At 42.7% G+C, this 21,956-nt stretch overlaps 1 protein-coding gene across 6 annotated transcripts in view; it reads right to left on the minus strand.

Moving 5' to 3' along the window:
* The window catches only part of Mllt10 (MLLT10 histone lysine methyltransferase DOT1L cofactor), a 138,437-nt gene extending 116,755 nt beyond the window's left edge, over positions 1-21,682 (minus strand). For 3 of the 6 annotated variants that reach the window (XM_055593713.1, XM_055593712.1, XM_055593710.1), the window contains exons 1-3: positions 21,440-21,545; positions 21,146-21,305; positions 16,750-16,829 (exon numbers count right to left, since the gene is read on the minus strand). In XM_055593713.1, coding sequence (XP_055449688.1) covers positions 16,750-16,829; positions 21,146-21,305 — 240 coding nt within the window. In that variant the 5' untranslated portion in view covers positions 21,440-21,545. Of the gene's footprint in view, positions 1-3,851; positions 3,903-9,498; positions 9,683-16,749; positions 16,830-21,145; positions 21,306-21,439 lie in introns of those variants that run through there. The other 3 variants (XM_055593711.1, XM_055593715.1, XM_055593714.1) reach the window with 3 other exon arrangements.
* Between the last annotated feature and the right edge of the window lie 274 nt (positions 21,683-21,956).

The raw sequence follows: 21,956 nt of genomic DNA on the forward strand, positions 1-21,956 counted from the left end.
TTATCAATATGTTGTTAATAAAAAGAAAATTATCATCACAGAAACCAGATATTAAAAGTGCAAAAGATTATCCTTAAAACACAACTCTTTAAAACTTAGGACACAAAACAGAAAAATCTACAGTTCTTTAAAGCTAACTTCATTATTAAAGTATCTGCAGGAGAAGGGAGACATCTTCCAGTAAGTAACTCCCCAACTGTGCTTACGAAAGCAACCATAATTAAACTCGGTCCCCTCCCCTCCCAAGTCTCTGGGCCTCCCAACTTAAAAGTAGAAGTGGGCAATAGCAATAACCAATGACTAGGATGGTGATAAATCCCTGTAATCCTAGAAGTTGGGAGACAGGGGCATCATAAATTGGGGGGGGGGAGGGGGAGAGCGCTGATGAGATGGCCCAACAGTTAAGAGCACAGCTGTTCTTCCAGGGGACTAGAGTTCATTCAAGTTCACCTGTACATGGTGATTTACAATCATCTGTAACTCTTCACACCCAGCATAAAAGTGGTGCAAAGACATACATGCAGCTAAACCACACATACTCTTAAGTTCAAACAAATCTTAAAAAATAAAAAAGTAGTTCCATGTCAGCATGAGCTAAATGACACTGTCTCGAAATGACAAATTCTAACAACAAAACAAAATCCAATATAATCAGTATCTAGTAAAAAGCTACAAAAAAAAAAATTATAAAAATCCTATTGTACACAAATGCAAAAAGATTTAACATTAATAATCTGAACACAACAATATATCAAAGATTAAACATCATGAACAAATAATGTATCCTGTAGCCTGTCTTTACTACCTTGTGGGTTCTTTTTCCACCCTTTACCACCACCCTCCCCAAACCTCTCCTCCGGTTCAACACTAACACTAGATAGGAGAACAACAAGAATTTAATATTTTTCCTTGTTTCTTCTTTGACCACAGCAACCAGCAAACCACAACCAACCTCCATAAACAACCAATAACCACAGACCTGGCCTACCAGGACTCTAAAAAGTTCCCAGAACTCCAAACATCACACACTTGCAGTTGGCAAAGCCATGCCTCTGCTAGAGCACCAGACAAATCACGGACAGCTACTACGTGCAGTAGGAAGCAGCCCCACATCCCTACACCTGGGATTAAAACAAAAGCATGTTCTTTTATTTCTGTGTTTTTTTAAAGAATCCAGAAAGATCACTACAGTACAAGATTAGCGCGTATCATTCACCAAGTAATTTAAATATATCATCTCAATTCAAAGCCAGCATTTTAAGACAATTCAGTACCCATTTACAATACAAATTCTCAGTTAACTCACTGCAATCCTCCAGTTCTTAGCCTCCCAAGTGCTTGATTTACAGATGTAAACTATCACACAGAACTATTTTCATACTGTTTTGGTTTAGTTTTCACAGTATTGAGGTCACTTCTAAGGACTTACACACGCTAGGCACCAGCACCTGCTCTATTTTTAACTCTCTGACTATGAAGAAATAGTCCTTCCTAGAGCCAGCTGGCTCTTAGAGACACTAAAGAGCTTTCATGTGAAAACCAGGAACCCGGGCCTTGACCTTCTCAGCCTACGTTAACTTAGGCCATCATATTCCCCTATCTGAGGCACACCAGAAACAAGTATAGAGCAACTGAAGAGCCCTAGAAAGAAATATGACTAAGCAATCCTAAACTGTTTGCCTTTATTCTCTCATTCATCCCTCAGGTTTCCCTTTTTCCCCTGTGGCACCTGACCAATCACAGCACCACTCAAAGTGATACTTTGTGGAATGGCCTTTCCCTTTTAGTGACTGGTGAATTGTAAAAATCTTTTCAGTGACAGTTGTGCTCTTATCTGTTGACACATTTCAAATACAACCTGTATTTGAAAGATCATTACTAAAAGCCAACCGCATGCTAGGCTTGGTGTCCATGCCTTTAATCCTTGCACTCAGGAAACAGAGGCCTCAGTAGTTTGAGACCAGCCTGTTCTACCTAAGTGAGTTGTACTCTTGCCAGGGATTGTACCTCCTGCCAGGGATACAAAGGAAGACTATGTCTCCAAAAATTAAAAAAAAAAAATCAATTATATTTAAGAATAATTAGAAATTGCATTTTTAGCTGGCCATAGTGGCGTGCGCGCACACACACACACACACACACCAGTATCTCAACACTCAAGAGGATTGCAAAAAAATACAGCCAGTAATCCCAGCACTCAGGACTAAAAATTCAAGGTTAGCTTGGCTTACCTTTAAAACACACATACAAACACACAGACATACACACACAAATAGATTTTGTTGTTTTTTTTTTTTTTTTCTTTTGGTTTTTTTCGAGGCAGGGTTTCTCTGTGTAGCTTTGGCTATCCTCGAGTGCTGGAATTATAGGTGCACAACCACCACACCCAGCTATACCACAAATAGATCTTTAAAAAATAGGGCCAAGGCTGGTGAAATAACTCAGCAGGTAAAGGTGCTTGCTGACAAATGACCTAATTTTGATCCCCAAGACCTATAGAGTGAAGAGAGACAAAACAGACTTGTACAACTTGTCCTCTCGCCTCCATACACACAATATAACTAAGGAAAGCAAAAGAAAAATAAGGCTGAGCTAGAAGCAAAGCAGACAGATCTCTTAGGAGAGACTGGTCTACATGGCTGAGCCTCAGGTCAGCCATGCAAGGCTATATATGGAGACCCACCTTAAGAAAACAACAGGAAAAAGGGGCGTGGTCGCACATACTTTTAATCCTAGCACTTGGAAGGTAGACACAGGTGGAGCTTGAGGCTAGGCTTTCATTAAAAACAGTTATGTTATATAAATATGTTTTTATTTTAATCCCAAGTGTGGGATTTCAGTTTGGGCTTTAGTACGCCCATAGCTGATAACTGTGAATGGCTTTTGAAAGCTGGTAATGACCTGCCCCAGGCAGCATGGAGATGAGCGTGGTCTAGGGCTCTGAGACTATAAATATGAGAGCTCAGAAACAGAAGATGTGGCAGCTTGGAGGAGACAGAAATGTAGCTTGGAGGAGTCTGCTTGATTCATCTGCTGTTGACAGAGAGTGGGTTAGCCCTAAAAGAGCCCATTGACCCTAAACAGCCTGGATAAGTTAAGGGCTCTGCGTCCCTTCTCCCCACTAACCTTCTCTCTCCTACCTAGGGTTGGGGGTTGGAAGGGAGAGGCTTTAAGGAAGCCCAATAAAATAGTGTTTGAAAATGAGCACTACAAGCCTGGTCTACACACTAAGTTCCAAATCACCTCACCCAGGGCTGCTCAAAGAAACCCTGTCTGGGGGTTGAGGGGAAGAAAAATAGTGTCGCACAGCTGTAATTCCAGGGGGCATGTCCACGTTACTTACATACATACATACATACATTCACACACTCACACACACATACATACACACACATACACACACACAAATACAGGGATTCAAAACTGTTAATATGTCAGTTCTAACACTGATCTACAGACCAAAGCAAATATAATCTAACTAATATTTGAGGAAATAGAAAAGCTAGTATTTATACAGAATGTAAACTTACTATACATTCTTGAAGAGAAAAAGATTAAAAGACTTGCAATTTTAACTTCATGATTTATACTAAAGTTACAAATATTTGCAAAAGCATTAATAAAAAAAAAAAATAAGGCTAGATGAACAGACCAATCGAAGAAGGTAAAGTTCTGAAAGTGAGTCTCAATTATACAGCATGTTCTATAAAAGGAATGCAGTGAAGAAAGGTTTCATTCAAAAGTTAACTGCATAGTCATATATAAAAACTGAATGCAAAAAAAAAAATATGTGAAATGTGTCATAGACCTAAATATAAATTAGCAAAAATAAAAAATTTAAAGGAAATTACCTTCATGACTTCAGGGTTAGGCAAAGTGTCTTAGCTCACAGTAAGCAACAACTATAAAAGAAAACACTGACAAATTAGACTTCATCAGATTTAATTATTTCTGCTTAAGGGTACAATTATGAATGAAAATAAATAGGTGAAACTGTACAGATTTGAAGAAGTATTTATAAAACATTTCTCTGACAAAGACCAGTATCTCCAACACATGAAAACCTTGTGCAAATTAAACTAGATAGATATTAAAGAAGCTAAAGCTCTGAGCAGAATTCAGGTCAACACACAAACCACAGCATGCTCAATATGCTCAACTGCTCACAATGACACCCCAAGTATCACAGTGACATGACTTCCAATCAAGATGCAGTGAATAAAAGATGCTTGATTCAGCTTTCTTACATGAAATAATAAAGCAAAACAAAATGAAGAAAACAACAGCACTGAAGATACTGGACAAGAAAACAAGACAATGATACCTTGGAGACCAGAAACACAAGCCCCGAGAGTGCCCAGCTTACTGCCTTGGGAGAGTTTTCAGGCCGAGGAACAGGGAGGAGGAACCCAGACAGGGCCTGTGGTCTCCCCAAGTTGAGGAATCCAAGGAAGCCAAGGTGGCTAGAGCTCACAAGGGAGACCAGCACTGAGTAGAGAGCTGGAGAGAGAGAGAGAAATGAAGAGATCTACAAAGGCTCATTCTAGAACTTTCAGTTGAACACCAAATCAGCACTTACACGGAAGGACCTCTCCAAGGCCAGAAGAATCAGAGGGAACAAGGCTTACCATTACACAAAGTGGCTAACACACACTCCTCAAAGCCAGAACATCACATCAGAAGGGGAAGAAAGAAATAGGCGTGTGGAAGACTGCTCAGTGGGCAACACTGCTAACCTGAGTTTAACACCTGGAACCCATATGGAAGGGCAGAACTGACCCACAAAAGTTGAAAAGGTGTCCTCTTTCCTCCAAGCACTTACTGTGGCATGTACATCCTCAAGCTCATGCACAGAGCCACACACACCCACACCCCACACCCTCCCACACACACAGAGCACACACAGGAAAAAGGTTTTAAGAGTAATAGAAAAGCAGGAAATTCTACCCTGTAATGAAATAAGAATTAATCAAACCAGTATTGAAATGTTAGACAAGTCCTTTAAAACAGTTATAATGACTAAATCCCAGCACTCAGGAGGCAGAGGCAGGTGAATCTCTGTGAGCTCAAGGCCAGCCTGGTCTATAGAATAAGTCCAGGACAGCCAGGGCTACAACAGAGAAACCCTGTCTCAAAAAACAAAACAACAACAAAATCAACCCTACTGCTACATGCATACAATCCTAGCATTTGAGGTGAAGAGGACAGCCTAGACTACCTGGGAGCCTGCTTTAAAATAAGTAAACAAAAACTTGAAATTATAAGCATGACTATCAAACGACTTAACAGGAAAAACTGATACACAGCATGTGAAATAAAGTAATTGTATGTGGTGTGGAATATACATGTATTTCCAAATATGGGTTGGCGCGGGCACACGCATGCACGTAAGCATGAAAGCCAGGGGTTAACACCACGTTTTCCTCTATGGCCTTCCATGTTTCTAGACAGGGTCCCTCATCGAACACCCAGAGCTCACTATCTGACTAGAAAACCTCAAGGGTCCCCTAACTCTGCCTTCCAGTCTGGGACCAGCATTCCTGGCTTTTTCCATGAGTGCCAGATTTCCCAGACCCTTACGCTTATGCAAAAAGTGCTTATTACCCTTGACCCACCTCTCCCACCTCCCAGTAACACTCAATACCTGAGTGAAACAAAAGGGAACTTTAAAAAGTGAACTCCAATTAGCTTTACAATGATATCAAAAAGCTAGAAGGTTTGTTATTATATTCTCTTTATGTTTATCTGGTTAAAATTATAAATAAGTTCACGTGGAGAAACAAATAAGTTCACGTGGAGAAACCCTGTCTGAAAAAAGACTCAAGTACACCTAGGGATGTGGGATTTCTCTCTAATCCGAGCATGGGGGAAGACCATGATAGCCACTGCAAGTCTGAGGCCAGTGTGGTTTCTGCAGCAGGTTCCAAGCTAAACAGGGCTCCATGGCGAGATCATGTTTAACAGACATGAGAGAAAAGCTGGAGCCATAGACTGTTCTCTTCTAGAGCATCTGAACTCCAGTCCTAGCATCCAAACAGCATTGCTCACAGCACCTATAACTCTTGCTCCAGGGAATCCAATGTCCTCTAGCCTCCAGAATACCTGCATACACATGGCAAACACTCAGACAAACACACATGTGCATGCACATAATAAAAGCTAAAAATAAATCTTAAGAAAAAAACTATAAATATACATAAAAAGGCACCCAAATGACATCAACTACCAGAATCAAGAAAGGTAAAACGTAGCCAGGCAGTGGTGGTACACGCCTTTAATCCAAGAACTAAAGAAGCATAGACAGGCAGACCTCTTTGAGTTCAAGGCCAGCAAGGTCTACAAAGCCAGTCCAGGACAGCCAAGCCTACACAGAGAAACCCTATTTTAAAAAACCAAAAAGATGATGAAGCTATAAAGCTATTAAATTTAACACCAAAAGGATAACCCATAAATAATCATGTATTAGACTAAAATTTCTCTCCCATATTAAATTTAAAAAAAAAAATAAGAAAAATAAAAAACCAAACTGGAGAGATGGCTAAAAAACAGAGCTCACTGCTCTAACTCCATCTCTAACCATCTCTAACTCCAGTTCCAAGGGACCAAGTGCCCTCCTCTAGTGCCATGGGCACTACATGCATAAGTTGTCAAAACATTCATACATGTAAGACTAAAAGGATGCTTCCAGCAGTGACAGACCATTACATTAAAAACCACCAGTCCCAGTGCATAGCCGTGCATGCAATGGCTACACCTACAAACACTTCAGGACCTAAGGCTCGGGGACACTGTGGAAGAGTGGCAGAGAGACGCTAAGACCCAGAGGATCAAGGAGGTTCTGTGTCTCCTTGTAGTGCCAGGAGCTACACCCATAGAGCCACACCAACATGACTGCCTGAAAAGTGGGCCTAACAACGACAACAGACATGCCAAAGTGGAAAGGCAGGGGAAGCATACAAGACCTCAATCTCCATCAACTACAAGCAACTGAGAAATGCTGAGAGTAAGAAAATAGTACTCTCCAGAGAAGTGGTTGTCTAATACCTAATAATGGTCAGGCCTTACAACATTCATTCAAGTGGCATTGTTTAAACCAAACACTGTATGCTTGGGAAACGTGTGCTCACTAGTTTTATGTCAACTTGATACCAACTACAGTTAGGAGAGGAGGGAGCCTCAACTGAAAAAAACTCCTTCCTAAGACTGGGCTGTAGACTAGCCTGTAGAGCATTTTCTTAATTAGTGACTGATGGGGGAAGGCCCGCGCCACTGTGGCTGGTACCACCCTGGACTGGCTGTCCTGGGTTCTACGAGAATGCAGGCTGGAGCAACCAGGAGGAACAAGCCAGCAAGCAACACTTCTCCACCGCCCCGTGTGGTGCTGCACACCTGTGATCCCAGGGGTAGGGAGGCAGAGGCTGGCAAATCTGTTGAGTTCCAGGCCAGCCTGGTGTACAGACTGAGTTTCAAGACAGCCAACGCTTCACAGAGGGGGGGAGTACAAACAAATATTAAACCAAGCACTGCAGAACACATCTACGTCATCAGTCAAGCAACAGTCACGAATACTGCCACAAGTTTAAGACCAAACCAGTGAAGCCTACATAAGGAGTTCTAGACAGGTGAAAAAGACCCTGCCTCCAAAAAAGTAATTTAGTTAATAATAATAATGAAATTTGGACCAGGGGCCAAGCAGTGATAGTGCATGCCTTTCATCCCAGTACGCAAGAGGCAGAAGCAGCAGATTTCTGAGTTTAAGGCTAGTTTGGTCTTTTCAGAGTGAGTTCTAGGACAGCCAGAGCTATACAGAAAAACCTGCACTACTGAATCAATTAATTAATTAATCTTTATAATTTAAAAAACCCTCCAACATTCTAATTAAAAATGTAAATATAAAAAAGAAAAAGAACCCTCAATAGCAGTGTTGATTGTCAAATACACTGGAGTTTGGTCACTGCTCTGAGAACGGGTCTCATGTGTAACGTATACGGGTCCTACTTCCCATTTTTCCAGATGTTAGTGTTGAGGAAAAACTTTAACATTTCTGATTTAGGTTTTCCTCTTTTAAAAAGATAATTTTACTTATGTCTATGTGTGTGCCTGCCCGAGCTTATCTGCACCACACGTGTACAGGCGCCCACAGGCCAGAGAGCATCCAGCCTCTGGAGCTGGAGTTTTAGGCAGTCAAGAGCCTGGGAACTGAACCCAGGTCTTCTACAAGAGCAGGAAATACTCTTAACTACTGGGCACCTGCATAACACTTTAAACTGCATGCTGTGGTGCCAGTTACAGTTCTTGCAACAGACTCTGAAGATCTGAGTTCAATTACCAGAAACTCACATGTTAGAAAAAGAGCCAATTCCTACAATCTATCCTGATTTGCCTACACACATACACAAAAAACACAAAATCCACAAATGTAAAAATTTAAACAAAACCTACATGTGAATTTACAATCAAAGCAAAATAAAGGGTTAGGCAAGATGAGTGAGTGCCCACACAGCAGCTCACAATTACCCTCACTCTAGTTCCAGTAGGTCCAACACCCTCTAACGGCCTCCATGAATGACATGCAGGAACAAGGTACATACGCTTACGTGTAGGCAAACATTCATACATACACAATAAACATAAATAAACATTTAAATTCCAACTGTGTTTAATTAAAAAAAAAAAAAAAAAGAGCCAAAGTAAATGTCTCTGATCCATAATCTCAGCATTCTGAATATTAACTGAAAGGACCATGACTTCAAATCCAGTCTAGACTACATGTCAAGAAGGTGGCTCAAACCAAGACATACCAAGGATCAAGTGTATTTGAAAGAAAAAAACAACACTCCACCCCCGCCCCTCATTACAGCCACCACTACCACCTCAAACACACCCACACACACACATCCCAAAAGGAATCCAAAAGGGCAATGTTGAAACACATTTTGAGGTCAAAACAAAACAGCAACTTTTAAGAAGTCATGAAGAAACTTGAATGATCTTTGACACTAGATTTTTGTTTAGATTTGTTTTGTTTTGGGGTTTGCTTGTTTGTTTTGGTTTTGGTCTGTTTTTGTTTCTTGAGATCAGGTCTTATGTAACATGTTAAGCTGGGCTTAACCTTCTGATCTTCCTGCTTCCAACTCCCAAGTGCTAGGATTATTAGCGTATACCATCACACCTAATTTGGCACAATGGTGTAAATGTCAAAAATAGGATCAAACAATCAAAATAAGGAAAAGATAGATTTGGTCATTGAGATAACAGCAAAATTACTTATGGAAGAATTAAAAGCCAAATATACTAGTTTGAATGGTAAATGAATACACTCTATGTACTGAGGCTTAAATTTTTCAGAAAAGTACTTAAGCTAGTATACAATGCAGGACCTCCACAATATTAAAAGCGTACTGAAAGCCAGAATGATAAACACCTATCGCACATCTCCTCACAGCATTCCTTTCTCCAGGTAGGGCCCACCCACCTGCATCAGGGAACTGCTCTTACCCCTGACTCCAACTACGCAGTTCTAGTGAGGATGGCAATTCATAGAACCCTCCCTACTCCAGCCAGAGGGATGGTAGGTACATGATCCAAGACAGGTCAACCAGAGTCCTTTCAGGATTCTTCAAAAGAGCCCCTTTTCCTGGTGGAAAGGGCTGGGAAGATGAAAGCCAAGAGCTGCCAGCAGTCATGGTTCCAGCCTCATGTAGTAGAGAGTCTGTAGTATAAGAGAATGAAATCAACATGCAGAGAAACAAAGAAAAGAGGTGAAGTCCTAACCACCATGGAAAGAGGAAGAGGAAAAAAAATACTAGTGAGATTAATTTGGCTAATATAACTAAAGACCAGATTTAATTCTGGGCTGCCTAGTAGCTAGGACAAAAGAAAAACAGAAAGTGTTTCATGTATCTAATAAAAAGGAGGATAAGTTCCCAAATCCCCAAGGGTGATCATTTTTTCTGATGACCAAAAAAAATGTATTATGCAGGGAACTTTATTTAATGGTCACCAAAAGACAATAAGGATAGGAGACAGTGCCCCTGATGAAAGTGTGAACAGCAAAAGTAGATATTAAATGCTATCATTTAATGACAAGTAGTTATTCTCAACCATTTAAGCTAAGAGAATCTGAAGACAGCGGACAAACAGTATAAATAGTATCAACTACTATTTATTACTGTTTAATCTTCCACGAAGTTTGCCAATGATAGGGAAAAGATCAACAGTGAACATGTAAAAGGAAAGTAAAACCAAAGGGAAGATTCCAAGTCGTGTGAGAAGGGCAGGAAAAACCATGTCGAAAGGACAAACTGAAGCTAGGAGCCATCAGCCACTAACTCCTAAAGGACGGCCTCAAAAGAAGCCTGAAGTGGTCGCATATGCCAATAACATCAGTCCTCAGAAGGCTGAGGGCAGGAGGGCTCAAGTTGGAGAATAGCTGGAAAAGTAGACTAGGTAGTTCATTTCACTTAAAAGCTACCTTCTCTTCCTCAAGTGTCTATTGAATCACAACAGTAAGATTTAGAAAGGAATGAAGCCACAGGTATAAAACAGCAAACAACAACAGCTCTAAAATTCTGGACATTCCAAAGGAAAAAGACAGACGAGGACTTCAAAGAAGACAAGGACGTGGCTCTATACTAGAGTGTATTATTAACATGTAGCAGGCACTAGGCTTGACCAGCACCACAACAAGAACCCAGACTGCACAAGCTATATGTAAGACAAGTTCAAAATTAATTCACCACATATTCCAGAGTTTGGAAAAAAAGGAGAAACTCTAGATACCAGCTAATGCAGGATGGAAAATTTCATGTGTTCAGTGATGGGCCTCGAATGTTCTTTAGTCAGGGTGCAATCAGGAAGAACTAGATAAAACCTGAAAAGCAATCAAATCAAGCTCTCTCCCCACTATACACTACCAAGTAACTATCTTTCTCCTGTCCTAAAAACTGAAGTGTGACTTTCTGGAGATAGTAAACCAAAAGAAATCTAGGCAAGTACCAGGATTGGTGGCACATACCTGTAATATCAGCACTGGTGAGACCGAGACAGTTCAAGACTAGCCTGATCTATGTAATGAGTTGGAGGCCAGCAAGTACTATACTCCCAGCACTCAGAGAGGCAGAGAGCTCTGGGAGTTCAAGGCCAGCCTGGTCTAGAACAGTCAAGGGCTACACAGAGAAACCCTGTCTCAAAGAAAAAGAAAAAAGCAGCCAATACTTATTTTTTTAAAGTGAAAAAAAAAAAAAAAAGTGAAGAACTAAAGGAAATGCCTAAATTCTACATAGTCAAATTTCAGCAGCCACAAGTCATTAGAAATGTACTTAATTTTGAAATGATGGCTCTAAGTTGAAATTATGAACAACGTTGTAACACTACCAAAACAAACTCTACAAAGGGGAAGTTTCCTAGGAACAAAACAATATTTCAGAAAACTAAAAATAAGAAAAACCTCAACAGAATTTCAACTATTAATGAAAGAATAAAAAAACAAAGGTACTACTTGAAAATAACGAAAGAAAAATAAAAGTTAAATACCTAATACTAAATAAAAATTGAAATCACTTAATACAGGGCTCCAAGGCCCAAACTCAAAAGCATACAAAAAAAAAAAAAAAAAGAGGAAATTATAAAAAAAAAAAATCCAGAACTTTTCGCTGACCTCAACTCAAGAGTCCCTAACATGACTCATCACCGTAAGAAAGAGTTGTTGTGCACCTTTAATCCCAGCATTTGGGAGGCAGAGGCAGGTGGATACAGAGGCCAGCCTGGCCTACAGACTAAGTTATAGGACAGCTAGGGCTGGCTACAAAAAGGATCACTAAAAAAATAAGCCAGTATCAAAGTAAACTGGGTAGAAAGAAAATATTGATATCCTGTCTGGATACGTGGCTCAATGATAGAGAACATGCCTAAGCAGAGAGATATCCTGAGTTCAATCTCTAGCACTCAGGGGAGGGGATACTAAATCCTGAAAGAATATTTACAAATAATTAGAAACCAACGGTGTGTGGCTATAATCTCAGCGCTTGAGAAAGAAAGGCAAGATGGCCTCCAAAATCAAAGACAATCTAGGTCATACAGTGGGTTCCAAGTGGACAAAGGCTATAGAGTAAGACAAAAAAGGGGAACAGTCAGAGGGAAGAAAGAAGGTGAAAGAAAGAGGAAGAAAAGAAGGAAGAAAAGAAGGGGAATAAGAAGAGGAGGAGAGGAGAAAGAAGAGGGGAGAGGAAAAATGAAAAAAACAAAACAAACAAACAAAACACACATTCAGGAAAGGAGACAAGTGTGGCAAAGCATGGATTTGAGGGTCCTGAGTTCACTCTCCAGCAACTCACACACATTCACACGGAAGATCAAGAGTGATGAAAAGGAGATGGGGGGGGAGATGATAAAAAGAAAACTCAATTTACACACTACCATATATATTAATCATAAGGAACTTTTTTGTTGCTTTTTTGAGACATGGTCTCTCTATATAGCTCTGGCTGTCCTAGAGCTCACTACATAGATCAAGATGGCCTCAAACTCAAAAGAGTTACTCCAGTTTCTGAAGGAGTACCAGGATTAAAGTGTGGCCTACCACACCCAGCTTAACTATATGGAATTTTAAGAGGAAACAATTACAAGATAGAAAAAGATTTAGCCTCGGATTTGTTTGTTTTTCCAAGACTGGGTTTCTCTGTGTAGCCTTGGCTGCCCTGGACTGTTTTGTAGACAAAGCTGGCCTCCCAGAGATCAGGCACCACCTTGGCTTAGCCTTGGATTTTAAAAAGAATTTCTTATTTTTAAACTTAGGGTTACAGAGATGGCTCCAAGGATAAAGGCACTAGCTTGCAATCCTGGCAACCTGAGTTTGAACCTAGGGACCAAGATGGTGTAAGACAATAAAAAAGGTAATAGTACTTTTTTTTTCCTAATTTGAGTCCAAGGTCTCACTCTGTAACCCAAGAAACTCACTGTGTAGTACTACCAGACCTTAACTCACCTGCCTCTCTGCCTCTAAAGTGCTGAAATTACAGGTGTCAGGCACCATACTCCTCTAAAAACAATGTTCCTCCACAGACGGAAAAAGGCCAAGCCTTGAAGAGAACAAGCAGCCAACTGTCTACTGAAACATACCAGAAGACAGACTAGAATGAAATCTTCCAGCTACATAGCTATTAGCCCAGAATTCAAACTAACATACAAAAGCAAAATAATGAAAGGCTTAAATGTAAAAAAGACTAAATTAAAAATATAAATATAAAAGGAATCTTCCTTTTACAGTAACCCTAAACATACATACACCAAGTAACTTTAAATTAAAGGCCAACGGGCTGGGAGTGTAGCTCAAGGGTCAGACAGTGAGGACCTGGGTTCAATGCCCAGCACTACAAGAGAAAAAGAGTGAACAAAGTCCAGCATCACTATGTCTGTAGTCACAGCTACTCAGGAGGAGTAAGGGCCCAGAAGTCTAGCAAGGACAGGGCTGTGGCTATAGTTCATTGATAACGGGTTTGCTTAGCATGTCCAAGGCCTTGGGTTTAATCACCAACATTTTTCTTAATACATAGGCTGCCATTCCTGTAAAACAATACAAATTATACAGATATTCACTGGTGTGTATGTATGATAATATAAACACTGAAATACAGATGGCCTGAAAGAGTAAATTAATAAAAGTTAAGCCAGGCAACAGTGGTGGTGCCTGCCTTTAATCTCAGCACTCAGGAGACAAGGGCAGGCGGATCTCTGTCAGTTGGAGGCCAGCCGGGTCTACAAAGGGAGTTCAAAGACACCTAGGATTACACAAAGAAACCCTGTCTTGAAAAAACAAAAGCAAAAAAGTTACTTCAGACGGGGAAAAATAAAATAAAAAATAAAAAAATCAACTTAAGTTTTTATTTTTATTTTTTCCTTTTGAGAGGATGCTTGAAACAGGCTCTCAATAATTGAGTGCAGAAAATAAACTTGCCTATAAAAATCTACGTTGGGGCTTAAGAGACAGTTCAGTGATGTACAATTCCTGTAGTTTTCTGAAAATGCTGCTTTATCATTCTGGATCACTATTACTCAGTATCTGTCAATATACTTAGAGCCAACTTACAAAACTCTTCCTTTTCTGACAAGTAAACCATCTCTAATCCGGAGTTCCCTAATGGCATCTGAGCAACTTGACCTTATCCAAGTCAAACCAGTTTGGAGCAATTTTAGCAAAGAGTATGGCATTCAGACTGAGATTTCAGGCTCTTAGGACAGGAGGTACAGGCTGGAGAGACAATTCAGTGTCTAAGAGAATTTGCCACAGTGCCACACATTAGCTCTGACCACCTCTATTCGGATACCCCAACCCACACAAAAGGCAGCTTCAGAGTGCAAGCACCTGCCAGCCCAACAAGTGTCCAGAAAGAGGAAGAGGCAGAGCTGGACGAGCTCACAGGCCAGCGAGCTTGACATGTGGAGCCAAGAGGCTCTAACTCTACCCCTCTTTTTTTCTTTTATTTTTAGGATTTTGAGACAGAGTCTATGTAGTCCTGACTATCCTGGAACTTGCTATACTGATCAGGCTGGCCTCACAGAGATCCATCCACCTGCCTCTCTACCTCTTGAGTGCTGGGATTAAAGCCATGTGCCACCACGCTCTGTCTTAAAAAAGTCAAAAGGTGGGGACTGACATTCAATGACTGTCCCCTCTAAACCATTCTTTTGCACACATACATATTCATCCGCACCTCTCTCTCTTCCCATGTCCCTCCCCACCACCCCACACCTGTTTTTTAAAAAATTCAAAAGACCTTTTTTAGTCGTACACTCCCTAGATAAGGTAGTCCTCAACAATCTCAACACTGTGAGGCGAGCTAGCCTGGGCTCATAGTAAGACCTGTCTTAATAAGACTGGGAAGGACAGAACAGTGAAAAGCAACTGACATACATAGTCATCTCTCCCCACAGGAGGCAATATAAGAAGGCAGAGAGCAGTTTAATGGCTGCCCAGACTGCAATTCTAGAAACGTTTTTCCTTTACAACTATAGCTTCCTAATCTATAAAATGAGAACAGCAGAATTGGGGTAAAACATTTAGTATTAGATCTTATACACAGAAGTTAATCACTACGAAGCAGAGACAATTTTCACAAAGACAAGCAGTAAAGAAGAGGTAACAGGGCTACTTCAAGTTCTCATCTATATTAAGGTTTTTGGCTCCATATCCTTAGAATAAAATGCTCTACTTTGCTTATATAAACTTAGAATCCACGTTCTATCTCACATTTGTCACTATAGGAATTTAGAGACTATGCCTCTTTTTAATGGTTTCCCACATCTCACCAATTTAAATAAATTAAATAAAACATGCTCCCAATATAACTACCATATTTCTCTTGACATTTTGACCACTTCCATAAAATAAAGGGATTAAAAACAAACAACTGGCATTTGAGGTACCACATCCCAACCAGCACTTTTCCTCTAACTGTATCTCTATCTACCTTACTGTACTGCCTTATCTCTTCTCATCTTTTAATACACTGTAAATGTTCCTGCTTTGGCCTCCTCACTTCACTATTAGTGTTGACTAATAACTCAAGTTAATCTCATTCGCTAAGAGACCTATCCACCCTAAAGATAAAAGAAAAAAAAGGCAAAAAGTAGACTTTCCCTATTTCAAGTCTTAAAATTTTTTCTGGAGACAGGGTGTCTTGAAGCCCAAACTAGAACTCACTACACAGCCAAGATTCTGACCTTCTGATCTCCTACCTCCACCTACCTGGCCCTGGAACTATAGCTACACACTGCCGACTCCGCTGGAGTGAGACCTCCAACCCTCCTGCACACAGGTAAGCAGCTGCCAAATGAACTACATTTCCTAAACTCTTGGAATCTGCATGATTGACTTCTTCATCCTCCACTTGCTATGTCCTACTAGTTAACAGTAGGATAATTAACTGTAACCCTGCTACAATGGATTCTCACACATAACCAACTAAGAATTGTTATCCTATCCTGGCTCCTGGGCCAGAGCGTCTATTCACTCACAATGACCCAAGGAAAAATGAAACTTCTACTTTTGCTATATGCCTAGGAAGAGAAGTTGAAATGTCTGCTTTCCAATTTCAGGCAAAACTCTTTAGTAAACGCTGGAAGAAACTACCATATGAAAACTGGCTATTCTTTCGTGCAACTAGTAAACTGGTATTTCCACTACTGGGGAAAAAAATCTAAAAAAACAACAACAACAACAACAAAAAAAAAAACACCTTCTTGGAGCCAAAAATAAACCAACATTTCATAAAAAGTCAAAGTGCTGATAAAGGTGATCAGTTAAGTTAAAAAAAAAAAATTCCTGTTGCCTTGTTAAAAATGTTAAGACACTTGAAAACAAGGAACACTCAAAATTAACTAACACCACATAAAAATAGTAACAAGAATGAGAGTAACTAAGGCCCTACAGTCTGTCCCCTACACTTACTAAACCTAGCAGAAATAGCAAAAAGAAAGCTCTAGCAAAGGGACCCTGGGCACAGTGCTGAGGGCACAGTTCAGTGGCATAGTGTTTGCATGCACAGGGCCTGAGTTCAACCATCAAAATTAAATAAACAACTCAATCTCCTATGTCAAAGTGCCCAGTGGCACTTGTACACAAAGACACACACGCACACGATTTCTTTTTCAGATCTTATAAAAATCAGTTTAAAACTTGAATTCAATATTAAATATTTGACATCCTAAACTACTTTAAGTATTTTGATATTTTTGGTAAACAGTCCTTACCACTCTGGCAGCTCTCTCCTGAGATTCACATTTCCTGCAAAACCATGGTCCAGTAGGTACTTGAACAATGCCATAGCAAGCTGTTGGAAACAAAAACAAACAAACAAAAAAGTTTAAATTTGAAAATGAAATATTTATATTTGAGGACTAAGGAAAAACAATCTTTATAAACCCTATCAACTAACTCTCACACTCTCAACTTACTTTATTAAAAAAAAAACAAAAAACTATCTTATGTAGTATTTAGGACGTATTTAATAAAACTGAAAATAACATAGTAAAAGAAGCAGGCAGATCTCTGAGAGTTCCAGGCTAGCCTGGTCTTCAGAACAAGTCCAGGACAGCCAAGGCTACAACAGAGAAACCCTGTCTTGAAAAAAATAAAGACTTAACCTTTTGGGTTATTTCTGCTAAAGTCCAAAAGTGTTTAGTGTGGTAGCACATGTATGTAATCACAAAACTTGAGAGGCTAAAACGATGACCATGAGATTCAAGTCACCCTGAACTGCATAGCAACTGTCTGCAAATAAGTCAAAATGCTGTTAGGTTTGTTTGTTTGTTTGAATTGCATATTGGGTTATGTTTTATAGGTGATTACGAAAAACCTAACACAAGTTTTGTGCAAAAATAAATGGAAAATCATTAACTATCATTTAAGTACCAAGTGTTTCCTGTTTCTTTGAGATAGGATTTCACTGACTACATCCTGCCTCAGTCTCTTACAAGTACTAGGACTACAAGCATACAAACAAGCAAAAAACAAAAACAGATTAAGAGCAAAAATAAGATGATCAGACAGAACAAACTACGCTGAAGTGAACTACTCTATGGGTTGCTAGGCTGTAGCTTAACTGGTCGAACGCAGCATAGGTAGGATGTATGAAGCCCTGGCTTCATCTCCATCCCACTTAAACGGAGGCTTGGTGGAGCAAGCCTGTAATCCCAGCACTCAGGAAATGGAGGCAGGAGGATCACAAGTTGAAGGTCACCACTACCACAGAGCAATTCAAAACCAGCCCAGGCTATTTGATACTGTATCAAAAGAATAAATTGATAGTTTGTGATATAACACTTGCTCGGCATATTCAAGAACCTGGGTTTAATGCCCAGCATACACACACAAAATTATGTGAAATATCCAAAAAGGCAAATGTATAAACAAAGTTGTGGTGACCTGGCGGGAGAAACAGGAAATGACTAATGGGTCCAAGGTTATTAGGACGATGAAAAGAATCTAAAACAGCGTGTGGTAATGTTTGCACAATTCTGAGTATACCAAAAACCACTGGATTATATATACTCCAAACAGGTGAACTACACGGTATGTAATTGTATCTCAATACAACGGTATAAAAAAATTCAAAACCTTTATATAATATATAACAAGTACTGTTTCACATACCTAATCCACAGCCTCATATTTAAAGAAGAAATCATCTTTTGTGTTACTTCATTTACTGTTGAGTTTCTAACACACACACACACACTCACGTGTAAGTCAACTTTCAGAAGTCTGTTGCCTCCCACTATGTAGGTCCCACAACAGATCTCAAGTAATTAGGCTTAGCAACATACACCTTTACTAGACATTGGCCCCCTCCTTGTTCCGTTTTTTAAGTTGGGCACTCAGGTTGAACCAAGCCAGTCTGGGTCACAGTGACTGGCTATAAAATCCACGGAGAGGGCTCCTTGCGCAGCTCGTCCAGCATAATCCTGAGTCTAACCCTGAGCATGAAAACAGGTGGGAAAGGTGGAGAAGGTAGAAAGGGTGTTGTTTTGTTTAGCAACTTGATGTTCTAGCAGAGCGCTGGTGGCACAGGTCTTTACCCAGCACTGGGAGGCAGAAGCAGGCGGTTCTGAGTTCAAGGCCAGCCTGGTCTACAAAGTTCTAAGACAGCCAGAACTGCAGAGAAATGCTTCGGGGTGGGTGTATGTTGTAGGGCAACTGTGTGCCAAAGTGAGCTAGCTCTCTCCTTCCACCTCGAGTCTTAGCAATCAAACTCTGGTCAGGCTTGGTGGCAGCTATCTTTCACCCACTGAGCCAACTCACTAGCTACAAAAGTTGGTTTTAATGTTCATATTTAATTTTTTCTAAGAATTTATAAACACATCCAACTTCTATTTTGATCAGCAAAAGCTTGAAAATGTCTTAAAATATTGGGAAACAATAAAAATCAACAGAACTTTTAAACATCAAAAGCTAAACTTTTTTTTGAAGTATTTATGTGTACAGTATTCTGCCTGCACACCAGCAGAGGCACCAGGTCTCATTTTAGATGGCTATGAACCGTCATGTGGGTGCTGGGAATTGAACTTGGGACTTCTGGAAGAGCAGCCAGTGCTCTTAACCTCTGAGCCAGCTCTCCAGCCCTAAACTTTTATTTTTTAGACAGAGTGTCACATAGCACAGACTGGCCTTAAACTTGCTATGCAACCTCTAGAATGGACTTGAGGACTTGACCCCACAGCATACTGGGGTTACAGGCATCATGCCAAGTTTACCCCAAGACAGTTTAAACTCAGGGCTTTGTGTGTGCTACAACCTGCTTCAACTCAATTATAAACTTAATGGGTCCTGAATTTAGTCTAGGCTGGCCTCAAACTCACAAGGATCTTCCTGCCTGACCCTTCCAGGGGTTGCGGTCATAGGCCTAAGCGGCCATGCCCAGGCTAATCTCTTAAACATGTGAGTATGTCAACGTAAGAATGTGCCGTCGGTTACAAACAGCGTCACTGACTGGGGCGGTAACAGCACACACCTGTAATCCCCGCACTGGGGAGGTAGAGGCAGAGGATCTGGAATTCAAGGCTTGCCTGGTCAATACACCAACTTTGAGTTTGGGCTATGTGAGACCCTGCATCAAAAAAGAAAAAGAAACAGCATAGAGTCCAAACACACTTTTATTTGGAAGCACCTCTAGATGGGAAAAGTAAAGACATTTTCTGTATTAACAAGGAGAGATATTACATAACAAAAATTAATTACCATCCAATTCTCGATATGCCCTGTCCCAAGTTAGAAAAGCAGAAGGGAAAAGGTATTGGAAAAATACATACAAGCAAAGTATAACAAGATGTATGAGAATGTCATAACCATTATTTTGTATCCCAACTACAGACTGTAGTAAACACACATACATCTACAAACACGCCAACTAAAACTAACAGAAAACATCATATTTTGATACTTTTTGCACTTGACCTTAGCTATAATTCTGGGAATTACTACCAAGGACAATATGGAACTTTCTCCTTTAAAAGAAACCAGGAATAACCAAAAAAAAAAAAAAAAAAAACCCTCCAGTTACTCTCAGTATCTTCTCCATTTCTCTAAGTGACCCCCTCCCCACACACACGCCGTAATACTCAATCCCTTTAAAGAAATGTACTTTGGAGGCTCGGCGTGGCCCACATGGCAGAGTGCTTGGCTGTCACACATGTAGCCCTGGGTTTCTGTTCACCTCAGTGTAACCCGGAAAGAGTAGTGCATGGCTGAAACCCCATTCAGGAGGACTGCTGCATGTCTGTGGTCTGCCTGGGCCACACAGCAAGACCTTATCCAAAACAACACGAACTTCTACCACTCAGTGTTAGCTTGAGAAAAAGGAAGCAGGGGACTACATAGTGAGCCGCCAAAAACATCACCTAGCCTTTGGTCTTGGATCTCCCAACCACTTGAAATGGTCAGTCAGAAACTTCACTAGCCAGAAAAAAAATGTTTTATTAGCGTTCCCCAGATTTTTTTTGGGGGGGAATGCTACTCAAAGCATTCACCCAATGGTAATATCCAAAACATAAACCAAGAGTCTGCCAAGTCTCTTGGGGCACCGCCACCACTGCCTCTTCTCTGGTGTCAGACAGGCTGTGCTACCACTGGCCAGCTCTGAGCTCCACCAGCCAGACCCTCCCCCATGGACACCTTCCACCGTCTGCCCAGAAGCGCCCGGTGGCCGGGGCAGCGGGGTCTCAGGCCCGGGGCTTGGGGTGCCTCAGGACCACGGGAAGTCCCCTGCCCCACTGCCGCAGGCCTGGGGGGCGGGGGCTGGCGGAGGGAGGGGCCGAGGCCTGCGGTTCCCAGAGTCACCCTGCCGGCCCGGCGACCCCCACCCTACCCGGGCTCTGCGGCCCCGGCCCCGGCCCGGCGCAGGCGGCCGCCCGCGGACACTGGAGCGAGCGAGAGCGGGATCCCATGACAGCCCGGCCCCACGCACCGCGCTCCCCAGGCCGGGCCCGGCCCGCGCCCGCGGCGACCACGCCGGGCTCGGCGGCCTGCGCACGGGGCGGGGCGGGGCGGGCCGGGGGAGGGGCGGCGGTGGCAGTTGCCGCCGGGGGGGAGGGGAGCGGTGACGGTTGGGAGCGGGCCGCTCGCCCGGCGGGCGGTTGGCGGGGTGTTTACCTTGATGCACCGCGACGCTGCAGCCGTGCCCGTCGCAATAAACCAGGGGGTTCTCGGCCCAGCCTCTCTCGTCTGAGCAAACGCAACAGCCTCCAATCATTTCCTTCATACTATGGGAGACCTCGTCCTCCAGTGACACGGGCCGGTCGCTAGAGACCATCTAAGAGGGAGTTGGGGGGCACCATTAACAAACGCGAGCAAGCCAGCGGAGCGCCCCACACGCAGCCCCCGCGCCCGCCGGCCCCGGCCCCGGCCCCCGCCCGCCGCCCGCCCGCCGCCGGGCCGCTCGCTCACTCGGGCTCCGCCGCTCAGTCACTCACGTTCCGCACAGGAGTCAGGAGCCATGTCCTTGCTGACTCCCCCCTCCCCGCCACCGCCTCCGCCTCCTCCTCCGCGGCGCCCTCCCGCCCCACCTCCACCCCGCCGCTAACGCCGCCGCCCGAGGAGGGCACACATCATCGAGCAGGCCTCGCACAGGCGCACTGGGGGGCTCCCGCCGGGCCCGGGGCGGCGCGGGAGGGGAAGGCGCGGCGCTTCCTCCTCCGAGCGTCAGCGGCGTGCGCGTCGGCCCGCCCTGCGGCCGGCGTGAGGGAGGCGGCCCGGGGAGGCGAGGCCTGCGTGCGCGCCGCCGCGGCCCGCGGCGCTGCCTGCCTACCTCCAGGCCTTCCCCTCCCCCGCACCGCTCGGCGGCGCCGAGGTGTGCGGAGGTGGGGGACGAGGGAGCCGGCTGCTCGGCGCGGCCGGAGAGAGTGGGCCGGGCCCGCGGGGCGCGCGCCGGCCGGACGTTAGGCCGCCCTCGCCTGGCGGGCGC

The sequence above is a fragment of the Psammomys obesus genome, unplaced genomic scaffold, assembly GCF_907164565.1.
Source record: "Psammomys obesus unplaced genomic scaffold, mPsaObe1.curated_primary_1811, whole genome shotgun sequence".
Taxonomy (NCBI): domain Eukaryota; kingdom Metazoa; phylum Chordata; class Mammalia; order Rodentia; family Muridae; genus Psammomys; species Psammomys obesus.